The 12013-nt window shown below is 45.4% G+C and overlaps 1 protein-coding gene across 2 annotated transcripts in view; it reads left to right on the top strand.

Moving 5' to 3' along the window:
* Nucleotides 1–446: 446 nt before the first annotated feature.
* CCDC66 (coiled-coil domain containing 66) overlaps nucleotides 447–12013 on the top strand; it is a 52213-nt gene continuing 40646 nt past the window's right edge. The window contains exons 1-3 of one of the 2 annotated variants that reach the window (XM_036738582.1): nucleotides 447–587; nucleotides 9413–9477; nucleotides 10441–10466. In XM_036738582.1, the coding sequence (XP_036594477.1) occupies nucleotides 577–587; nucleotides 9413–9477; nucleotides 10441–10466 (102 nt within the window). In that variant the 5' untranslated portion in view covers nucleotides 447–576. The remainder of the gene's footprint in view (nucleotides 588–9412; nucleotides 9478–10440; nucleotides 10467–12013) is intronic. The other variant, XM_036738584.1, reaches the window with a different exon arrangement.

Below are 12013 nucleotides of genomic sequence, written 5' to 3'. Positions count from 1 at the left end.
TTCCTATGTGCTTGCGGACGTGCTGATTTCCTTTTCATTCATTCTATTTTACGATAGACTGTAAGCCCCGCAGGTCTGGCAGCGTGGAGCGTCGCGGCGGGCGCCCAATAAACGCCGTTGGATGGGCTGGTGGCAGGTGGTCTTTGTCTCCCCCCGGGCTATGGAAGCTCCTGCCGGGCCGTGACCGTCCTCTTTTTGTCCCGGTACAGCGCTCAGCACCCAGCCAACAGCCCCTTTCGCGGAGCCTCTGCATGGATAGATTGACGGCATCCCTGGTCGGGGCAGGAAGGGATCCCCGAGAGGCTGGCTCCAGGAGGAGGCTCGGGAGGCGGGGCTGGAGCGCGGGGGCGGGGCCCAAGCCGGGGCGGGGCCAGCGTCCGCGCCCCTCCCCCTCGCGTTCGGAACGCACCCCTCGAGTGTCGTCTTCTCTGATTGGCTCCGAGCCCGGGGACCGGCAGCCCGTGCCTGCGGCGCTTGTTGGGAGGCGGCGGCGACTGCTTCGCTGTCCGGCGAGGAGAAAGAGGGGCCTGCTGCGGGACAGCTGGGAGAGGCCGGGGCTCGGTCCCACGCGGGGCCATGAACCTGGGGTAAGCGGAGCGGGCCGGCTTCTCTCCGAGGAACCGAAAAAGAACCCTCGGCGGCCGGGCCCGAGTTCGGAGCGAGGCTCCCGTCATCCCCCGGGGCCAGCAGCGAGCCGCCCCCGCCCCGCCCTCGGGGACTTGGGGGCGGGAGGGAGGGGGAGGGCAGCGCACGTGACCGAGTGCCTACTGCGCGCAGCTGCCCGGCCTTTGGATAAAGCGCTCACTGTGTCTCGGTTCTGCTTCTGCTGTGATGGTCAGAGGCCAAGTTGGGCCTTCCCCTCTGGGGATGAAGCGGAATCTGCCCGCGAGGCCTGATGGCTCCGTGGCCTCCCCGGGTGACAGTGGGGATGCGCCTTAGCGGGGGATCGCGCTTAGCCCCATTTTACAGAGGAGGAGGCCAAGGCAGGCAGAGGCAAGGGACTTGCCCAAGGTCACACTACAGTATTTGAACTCGTCCACCCGGCCCCAGGCCTTTGTGTTGTGGCGCTGTTGCGGTCTGGGGGGCTAGGAATCCCGGAATGCAGGGGTCCGGGGCGGGGCTGGGAGGGGGTCTGCCCGGGAGGAATCCCACCACTCGAACCTCGTCCAAGCGTCGAGTCCACGAAGATACTGGTCAGATGGGCTAGATTGCCAGTGAGTCTGGTATTTGTGACCCAGAACAAAAGGGCCAGGGTTAGAATCCGCGTGTTTGAGGAGGATAAGATTGATATCTTTATACCGAAAGACTGGGAAGATCTGATGGGATCGAGGAGTGGCAAGTAGGCCGGTGAGCCAGGTGCGGACGTTTGAGGGCCACCGTTAAGAAGATTATAGTGGGATGGGCGGAACGCGAACCCTGCGAATCTGGGCACTGAAATTTGTGGGAAAGTTCAAGGATCTTTTTTAGGGGTTCCTTCGCTGCAGCAGCCGCATCAAAACTGCCTGCTGTGCCCTGGGGTGCTTACTGTGTGCCTGGCCAGGGGCTGGCGACACTAAGACCGTGAATGAAACTGTACACTCCAGGGTCGTGTTCTCAGGTGTGGGAAGTTAAACAGGTCATCACTGAATCCACCTGTCCCCAAGCGTTTACTGGATCTACAAAGAGAAAAAAGAATCATCTCTGCCCTCTAGGAATATACGTTCTGGAGGGGGAGACAATGGCTAGCAACTTGTATATGGATAAATCAGTACAAAATACATAGGGACAGGAATTAGACTGTGACTTCATTCCTATTGGAAACACCTGGGTGAGGAAACTCCCTCTACAGATGTAGGTCAACACCCTCTCTGAAGCTGATAGGCTTAGAGATTTACCCAGAGAATGGAGAGGTGAAGGGACATGCCCAGGGTCACATAGCCAGGATGTGGTTGTGACTGTGGCAAGATTTACACCCTGTCTTCTTAGCTCAAGTTTTCTATCCACAACACCACCGCTGCCTCCTCATTCAAGATAATGCAAAGTAATTGTGGGGAGAGTATGCCACTAACCATAGAGGCTTTGGGGTGTGAGGGTGGCATTTGAGAGAGAAACCATGAATACAAAATATAGAAGGTAAGGACTGGGTTTCTGATTTCTTTGGTTAATAGAAAATATCAACAAGCAAATTGGGGAGGGGGGTGTTGTATGCAAAATAAATCCAAAAATTTGTGCCAGTTCAGAATAGCTGTAACAGTTGGGGGACTCAAGCAAGCCTTCTCGTAGGAAATAGCACCAGAGCTGAGCTTCCAGTTGAATTGTCCCCTTGGAGGGTCGGAGCTGGGAAAGAAGGACTCAAGGAAACAGTTCTATTCACCCAACACTTATTAAACACTTGCTGTGGTCCAGACACTGAACTAGGAGCTGGGGAATCTCCCAGTGGCTCTGTGATTAAGATGCTGTAGTAGAGAGAGCGCAGACTTGGAAAGGGGAGCCCTGAATATGAGTGTTCCCTTAGGTATACCTTTTAAGTGCTTCAGAAATGTTAAGCTATGTTAATCTTATCGATTTGGACATTCTGGGCGACAAGGCCGGTCACAGTGATGTGGTTTGGGACGTTCACGGACCCCTCAAGGACTGAAATACGGGAGAGGGTCACCTGGAATGAATTCATGGACTCAGGCATTCTTTAAGTCAAGTTGGCAGAGGTTTATTGTAATGACAGTATAGCAGGCAGAGCTTCTTAGGGAACTTGCAGCCTAGCAGGAATGATGCTAAAACTTGTATAGGAAAAGTAGTGGATTATGTGGCAATATGCTAATTAGGTGATAACATACAACCTTGGTCACTGGCATCATTCGCTGCTGGAATCTCAGGGTGGAGGGAGGGGTTTCCTAAGGGGTGTGTTTTGGGTCTGTCATGTCTGTGACTAGATAGATAGCTTCTGTTAACAAGATAGAGTTGAAGTCTATCGCTTGACCTCTGAGTTGTATATGGGAACTGTGGGAATCAGTACATGATAGTCCTGTTCATACAACAGAAATTCTACAGAGGTCAGCTTGCTCTTGTAACAGAGAGAGGTAGTTTCCCTTACTAGTACCTACTCTCTAGGCATAGTGTCCTTAGGCTGGGGAGAAAACTGTCAGGAATAGTGCTTGAGGCTAGGGAGAAATGTGATTTTGGAAGTGAGGCCTCACCCCATGCCTGCCCATCCTGTCCCCATCTTCCTATTAGATTGTGCATGAGGTCTGCCCAACATAATGACGCTTTCCTCACTTTCTCCTGATGTGTAGAGGGTACTGGCCAACCTCTGGCTGGCTTTTCTTGCTGGCTTCCCTGGCCATGGCCATGTGACCAGCCTTCTACACTTCCTAGATCACATCTTTTACTCCTCCTGGTTATATATTGAGGCCTGCTCACACCCACCATGTCTCTTTCCAATGTCTTCTGCATATTTATTCTTAATTTTTCAGAGTCCTGTGTACTTCATGTCTTTGTACCATACAGCAACACCAACAGAATGTTAGTATTAAAAAGATGGGCCTTTGTTTCCCCACACCCAGGCCATCTTGCCACATCCCCTGCTGCCAGTGCTCTGCCTCCGCCTATGTCAGCCAGCCTTCTCCCACCAGGCCTGCAGAATCCAGGCTGTAGCCTTTCACCCTGGGACTGAGTGCAGAGGCATTACTTAGCCGCTATGTCTGGCCAACCCAAGACTCTGCTATATGTCCCTGTCATCCACCTCTTACTCTGAGCACAGTCATTAAATATTAGGATCATTGCTTCTAGAGCAAGCCTGCCAATGAATTGCCCTGTAGTTCAGCTGTCTGTGACTCCCTTGACCACATCATCCTCTGGACACCATTCTCCTCTGGGAGACTTCACCTAGATTGTTGTATTTGTGGTTGCACACTCATATACTTGTATGTGTTAATGTTGGTTCTTCCAGCAGAAAGAACACAAACTGCCTGCATCCATAGAGCATGCAGAAAGTGCTTAATTAACTCATTTTAATCCATCCACCCATTTATTCTTGGCAAACTTATTAGGTTTGCAGTTTCCTAAAGGACAATAAAGGAGACGGTAAGTTTGTTGAAGGAAACTCAGCCCACTTCCTTCTTCCTTTCCAGTCCTACGGCTGACATGTTGTCTACCTGGACTGACTTTCTCAGATCGACAAGCTCGATCGTTGGTCTGAATGTGTGTCCTCATCCAGGCACTAGACATTTACAACCATTCACAAAACAGGTGCTGGGGACCCAAAGACAAAAGTCAGCCTCTCCCATCCTCCCCTGGGGGGATAAAAGCAGGGCATAGATCCATGAATGCCAAAGGAATACAGAGCCTGGAGCTAATGGACAGTTTGCACAGTGACAGCACTTTCTTCATTAATCATCCTGGTAGCTGCTCCTTTACTTAGAAAACTGGAAGGTTTACAAAGAGATTTGTTGTTCTCCTCACAACAGTCCTCTGGGTTGGGTTACAGAAGTGCTTTTGTTCCCATTTAGGGATGGGGCTCAGGAGAAGGAAGTGATTTGCCGTAGGTCTCCCAGTCATTCAGTGCCTTCAGTGTGCCGGGTGCTGGGCTGGGCACCATGGAGACAGATGCTTCTACCCTCTGACTTACATTCTTTCAGTGGGGAGAAACAATGTATCCCCATACAATTAAATACAAACCATATACAAGGTGGAACTTGGACGGTCTTAATTCTGAAGTCCCTCTTAGCTCTGATATCCAGTGATTCTCTCCAGTGTGAGGTGGGGATAAACCCCAGGGAAGAGGAACAGCTGTTTGTGCTGTCTTGGATGCCAAGGATGGGTCATAGACCGTGGGCAGTCTTATCTATTCCCAAGGGAAGGCAGGTGCTCTGGCAAGCAGGATGCTCCGGAACAAGACAAAATATTGGGCCAAGGAGAGGAGCCCTAAGGAAAAATGTAGGAGGGGACAGCAAGGAAATGTCTTTTTTGACCCTTCAGACAAGGCTAGTTGTTTCTCATCTGCTACCCTCTTCCCTTCCTCTACTGCACAAAGGCTGAAAATAGGCCAGATCTTAAGTCATCCATTCTTTTGCCTCTAGGCAGAGTCCCTAACCTGTATAGATGGGCTTCCAGATCTGTACAGAGATTTCCAGGGGGTTCTAACTTCAGGTTTCCTGAGAGGGAAGGGAAAGGAAGAAAATTTATTAAGTGCCTACTCTGTGCCTTTAAGCACTTTTACAAATATGATCAACCCTGGGAGCTAGGTGCTGTTAGAATCCTCATTTGACAATTGAGGAAACTTGAGGCAGACAGATTAAGTAACTTGCTCAGGTCACATGGCTAGGAAGTGTTTGAATCTGAATTTGAACTCAGGTCTTCCTGACTCCAGGCCCAGCACTGACTAGTCAGCCACCTCATGTGGCTGAGAGGTGGGGAGATGGTACAGAAGAATGAACCCCGGCTGGGCTTAGTCCTGGCTGCATCACTTGTTTTCTGTATTACATTAGGCAGCTTTCTTTTCATTTATTTTTAGTAGTATTTTAATTTTTTCCAATTACATGTAAAGACAATTTTTAACCTTCATTTTTTAAGAGGCAGTTAGGATTAAATGACTTGTGTCTGAGGCCAGATTCGAAGCCAGGCCCTTCTGACTGTAGGCCCGTTGCTCTAGCCACAGCACCGCCTGGCTGCCCCATTAACCGTTCAGTTAAGAAAAAAAAAACTTGAGTTCCAAATTCTCTCTCTCCCACCCACACTGCCGCCTCCCTAAGACAATAACAGTTGGTATAGGTTATATATAGTTTAGGCAACTTTCAAATAAGTACAAAGTCGTTTGAGGAAAGTGCCCCAGCAGCTGGGGGGAGATCAGGAATGACATCTTTTGGAAGTGACATGAACTGAGCTTTGAAAGAAGCCAGGCATTTTAAGAGGTGGAGGTGAGGCAGGAGGAGCACATTGTAGGCACCAGAGAGTCAACAGAAAGGCGCTCAGACAAGAGGAAATGTTGGGTCCCGGAGGCAGCCCACAGGCTCTTTTGGCTGGGAGTTAGAATGTGTGGGGTGGGATAACATGCAGGTGGCCAAGGAGGGTCAGCCAGAGCCACGTTGTGAAGGGTTCCAGATGCCCAGCTGAGAAGTTTGTATCCTGTCACCAGGAGGCAACCATTAGCAGCATTGTAGCTTAGTGGAGAGGGGTCTAGAGAGATATGAAGGGAAACCAGTGAGGAATGAGTAAGAAAGAGAAGAAAGTCTCCAAGTGGAGAGGAGGGGATGGACATCAGAGGTGCCACACAGCCTCTAAGCAACCATTCCACCCCATACCCATTTTGTACTCCATATCCAGAGCTCTGTCCATTACACCAGACTGTCTCATTCTTTCGTCCTATAAACTAACTGCTTTGTACAAGGTGCTTTGTTATGGTACTGCCTAGTCTCAGGGAGCTTACAGTCAAGTAGAGCATTTCGGAAGATGTGCCCAAGTAAGTGTATACTAATTGAATTGGTCTCCCTGTGGATGTGGATACATCTACCAATGTATGGTGGCCCTTCCCTCTGAGTCTTAGAAATATTAGTGTCACCCTTGGGCTGGCTGCTTATCCCTTCGTCTGGTCATCCTCGATGATGCCTTTTTTAATATAGTGACACCCTCTGTGTATCTTTCCATTGTTCTTTGAGGTGCTCCATGCTTCATAGCAACATGGCATCAGGAGAATGTCAGGTGTTGAAACCTGTTCTTCCTCCTCATTGTGAGTGCCAGTCCCTTTCTCCCTTAGCACTCTGTAAAGCCATCACCCCTGATTTCCTTCAGTTCATACTCAGGTATTGTTTCCAAGGGAAAATAGCACATGCGATTGTTTCTTTTGGAGCTTCCCAACTTAGATTAACAAGAGTAAACCATTTTCATTAGAGTAGAACTAGGCCTTCAGTGCAGAAATGCTGTCTTTTTTTTTTTTCCACAATGGACAGTGCCTCTGTTGGGGAAGTTTGTGTAAAAAGAAAAAAGCCTGCATTTCCCAGAACCACCATACTGTATGTCTGTGGCTAAGTGTTTCTCTAAGAACAAGAAAAAGTAATGAAAATGACAGTGGTCTGCTTACAAAGAATTAGAAACCTGTGGTTCGCTGCTCTTTTGAGGAAGAATCCTAGCCTATGTCTCCAAGGCATATAAAGGTTTGCCCACAGTAATCTCACCAAAGCCCCAGGAGGTGTGTGTAATGTAGGTCTTATCCCTATTTGCAGGTGAGGAAACAGGCTCCGAGTTTCTAAATAGTGGGAAAAGGAGAATCCCAAGCCCTCTTCAGAGTAACTCAAAGGCCCTCTGCTTTGATCAGAGAAGGACGTTTCCCAATTTGTTCAGATGTCACTGAATAGCAACAAGAAAATTGTGTTTTCTAGTCTAATTGACTTCTCCAATGATATGAACAGCTCAGCTTTTTATTGACTACTTCACAACCCCCACGTGAGGTGGGTCCTTCAGAGATTATTCCCCCATTTTGCAGATGAGGAAAACAAAGACCCAGAATGTCCATTCACCCCCCACTCACCCAGCGATTGTGAGAGGCAGGCTTTGAGATTGGGTTTTCCTGACTGCCCTTCTGTGCCAAACTCACTGGGACTAATTGGTAGGAAAGATCTAGAAAGAGGCATGTCAAAGAAGGTGAGGGGGTGGTGGGACAGAGCTGTCCCACAGAATCATTAACAGACTGGAGCAGCAAAGAGATCCTCCATATAGATGTCTGAGGCAGCCCAGTGGTGCAGAAGGTGCAGAAGACTCCCTGGGCCTGGAGTCAAAAAGAGCTGAGTTCAAATCCAGTCTCAGATGCTCGAAACCTCAGTATCCTCGTCTGTAAAGTGAGCATCATAACAGCACCTTCCTCCCATGGTTGTTGCAGAGATTAAATGAGATGATGTTTGCAAAGCACTTAGCACAGTGCCTGGCACATAGTAGGCACTTAAGGCACTCCCATCCACATGAACAGGAATATCATGGGATGAGAACTCATGAGTACTTTGTGAGCTGTTCCATGGAGGGAGTGTTCTGCATCAGTAAGGTTGTAGAACCCCTTCAGTACCAAACATTATGGGCCCTCTGTGGCAGCAAAGGGATTAAAAATGAAGGGGAGGGCTTCCCTTTCACCTACCCCCCATCAGATAAAGCTTTGTTGTTGTTCAGTCATGTCTGACCCTTCGTGACCCCATTTGAGGTTTTCTTGGCAGACATACTGAGGAGTCTTCCATGTCTTTCTCCAGCTCATTTTACAGATGAGGAAACTGAGGCAAACAGAAGTGACTTGCCCAGGGTCACACAGCTAGTGAGTATTTAAGGCTACATTTGACCTCAGATCTTCCTGGCCAGCACTCTGTGCACTATGCCCCCCACCCCCCACCCCAGCAGCCCCAGTTACAGCTTTAGGCCTCATAGACAGCTAAGTGCAGGAACTTTCTCCATCTCGTCTTCCCACTCTTCTCATTCTTACAGATCTTTCTGCTTCAGTTCGGTGTCTGTTTTGTCCCCACTGATAAATCCATAGGTTTTGAATCCTTGGTTCTGCAAATAAAGAACAACATTTCTTTAGTGCTGTCCTCCTCATCCCCATTTGGTGTATGAGAAGACGGTTTGATGGAGGTTATAGGCCTCCCCACGGCCACCTAGGTGGAGGCCAGAACTAAGGTTTTCACCCTTGAAAATCAGTGTTCTTTCCATTATGCTGTGTGTTACCTGAATCCAAATGTTTTCTAGTAAAACAATCAAATCACATTCCAATGATTGACATTTTATTTCCAATTGGGTATTTTCATTTTAAAAAGTCAAGTAATATTACATCATTATGTTGGGTTCTGGGATGCTGAGACTAAATTATCCATAGTCTACTCCCCTTCCACCTTGTCTATACAAAACAAATAGAAAATTTTTAAAAAGTACTATGGTCACCCATTCAGTTAGTAAACTTTTACTAAGTACCTACTATGTGCCAGCCCTTTCTGAATGACTGAAGGATCCTAACAAAGAGAAGACTTGGCCAGGTGGTCCGTGGCTTTGGCTGCATCTGTGGTACTTTGTAGGCTGCTAAACAAAGGGCATTTTCTTGGAGATAAGTGGTGCTTACATTAGTGGCTTATATTAATTCTTTTCTTACAATTAATAACAATAAAAACAATTTACAGACCAGGTGTAATTTACAAATTGAATCCAGTTCACTGAGAAATGTCATGAAAATTTTATCATGACATTTGATCCTTTTTTGTAAAACTCTTAAAAGTATTTGTCAGATTAAAATTCTTTAAGAGTCTAAACCAGTGTGATTTGGGTGACATTTATGATAATTTTGTGTTAATTCAAATTGCAAAAATACTTCTCATCATTCAAATTAGGGTGTTTGGTAGGTAAACTTACTCCATTGCAAGGGTTCACTGTTCCTTAAAAGTAAGTAATACTGAGCAACTTTCTGTTTTCATAGGGATGGATTAAAGCTTGAAACAGAATTATTGGATGGGAAAACAAAGCTAATATTGGCTTCATATGGTATGGTGTTTTTATAACTATAATTGGCATTTACGTTTTAGAGGCTTATCCAAATATATGTATAAAACAAAAAATTATATATAAGTTGAATTTTAAATGAATGCTTTGTTTTTATATTTGGTACTGTTTTGCTTTTATTAAATCTAGCCTGGGTTATGACTGTTGTTTATATTTCTACTTTTAAAATGCTAGTAATGCCCCTCAGTGCTTGAGAATTTGCTTTTAAATCAAGTTTTAGACTATATTGATTTATATTACCATTAATATTTGTGAACTTATAGCATTTTATATGGTTTATGAAATGTTGTATTCATTAGCTTTGGGATTATAGTTTCCTGTTTCCTGATGAATGAAATTTAATTTCACATTTATGTTTTTGCATGAAGACATTTATTGAATATTAAACATCTTGGTGCATATTATCTTGTGATCACACTTGCTGCTTTTTCTACCTTTGATTTATGTTATAATAAATAGAATTCTTTTGGTAAAGTCATTTCTCAGTGTTAGATAGTTGCTATCATCAACATGTAATATATCTTCTCCCATGGAATTCTCTGCTCTTTTCCATGTATAGACTAGTATAACCTCATTACTTAAAAAGTGAGTAAGACAGACAGTAATGCAAAAGTATCCTTCTGTGGCTTCCAGAAAATTGAATTACCTAAGAACAGTCCTTTTTTTCTTTTTAAGGCTGCACATGGTATTAGGATTTCAGGTTCTTTTGTCAGGGAATTGTGTTATTCTTTAGCTAACCTGCTTTATAAGCCCTGTTGTTAAATAATGCTTATTCAGATAACTGTAGAAATGAAGCCACTTCTCAGAGAAGAGCTATAGTTTTATTTTTTATGCTAAGATTTCTACCTTGAAAATATTTTTAAATTAATTTTCATAAAAATGCTTTCTGTCAGTATCTTAACATTTTTTGTTGTTAATAATATATTTTTTCCTTCCCTTTTATAGAACGTAAACCAAAAACTGCCACAAAGGTAAGCAAATTTACTTTGCCTCTTTGACAAGCGTCAAATGCAGTTCTCTAAAATCATTTAAGTTTTACATTAAGAACGAGAGGATTAAAGAGCCCCTGAGAGTTCTTCGAGGCTGCTTCCATGCCTTCAGATCGATCAAAGGCTGACCTGTACTGAGAAGGGGGGAGTTTTAGCTTTTTCCAAAAATACTTTTCTGGAGTCCTTTAAAAATATTCTTTTACTTACATTAAGCCCTATTTATAAGTGACTTTATTTTCATTCTTTCTTTTTCTCACTGAGATTCTTGTTTATTCTCTAATACCAAACCTCTTTTGCTTTCACATGATACTTGTGTTCCTTTCTTCAAAGAAATTCCTTGTGGTCACCTTGTGGTCGCTCTTCCCTCCAAAAGAGAGCTGGACCCCTTTGACCTTGTCACTCCTCTACTCTTTGTCCCTTATCCCTTTCTCTTTCTGGACCTACTGCCAATTTTTGGCACCTAGTAGGTGCTTACTAAATGCTTGTTAACTTGAAATTCTACCTCTTCTCTTCCAGAACAAGTTCTTTGCAATCCCTCTTGCCCACGTGGGAAATAATTTTCAGAACCTCTTCCCTGCAGCTCTCTGGACACAAGCTTTTTCTTTGCCATTTTAACCCAGCCATGGTACTAACTTATTTGTTAGATGGCTGAGTGGGTAGAGATGTTGATATAGATATGGACATAGATATTTAGTGCTTACTGTGCCAAGCGCTTTTCAATTATTATCTCATTGGATCCTCACAACAACCCTGGGAGGGAGGTGCTGTTATGATCTCCATTTTACAGTTGGGGAAACTGAGGCAGACAAGTTAAAAGATTTGCGCAGGGTCACACTAGTAATTTTCTGACACCATATTTGAACCCAAGTCTTCCTGACCCCAGGCCCAGTGCTCTGTCTACTGTTTCACCAAGCTGCCTAGAGAGAATGTGTGTTCATGTGCACAATATAGTATATATATTTATATGTTGTATATACCTATACGTGTATATGGCCAAGAACTATTGAATTTTTCTCTTTCTCTGTAGTACATGGCACATGGTAAGCACTAAATAAACATCTCTTGGTCACTCGATTACTGTGCACCGTGGGTGCTTAGAAATATTAAGTGTATGTTTGTCGAAGAACATATGACTGACTGCATAAGCCACATGCCAAGCTCAGTCATGGTACTTCAGTCAGATGTCTAATCTCTAAATTAATATCTAAACTCAGAATTTCAGAGCTGCTTGGGATGACTGGGATGTCCTCGACAAGTGGCCGTGTAGCCTTTGACCTCAGATCTCCATTGCGGCACAGCCTCCATTCTCTAGAGACAGACTATCCCACTTTTGTACAAGTCCAATGACCAGGGAGTTTTTCCTGACGGCAGATGTACACTTTTCCCTTTACACCTTCTCCCCATTGCTCCTGGCTCTGCCCTCTGGGGCCAAGCAGAAGAAATCGAATCCCTCTTCCTCAGGATAGCACTTGAAGACACAAATCCTGTCCCCTTCTTGAGTCTTCTCTTCTCTGGGCTGTTTAAACACA

Source organism: Trichosurus vulpecula, chromosome 9 (genome assembly GCF_011100635.1).
Source record: "Trichosurus vulpecula isolate mTriVul1 chromosome 9, mTriVul1.pri, whole genome shotgun sequence".
NCBI classification, from domain to species: Eukaryota; Metazoa; Chordata; class Mammalia; order Diprotodontia; family Phalangeridae; genus Trichosurus; species Trichosurus vulpecula.
The sequence above is the reverse complement of the archived record's forward strand: the minus strand, read 5'-3'. Positions and strand labels throughout refer to the sequence as shown.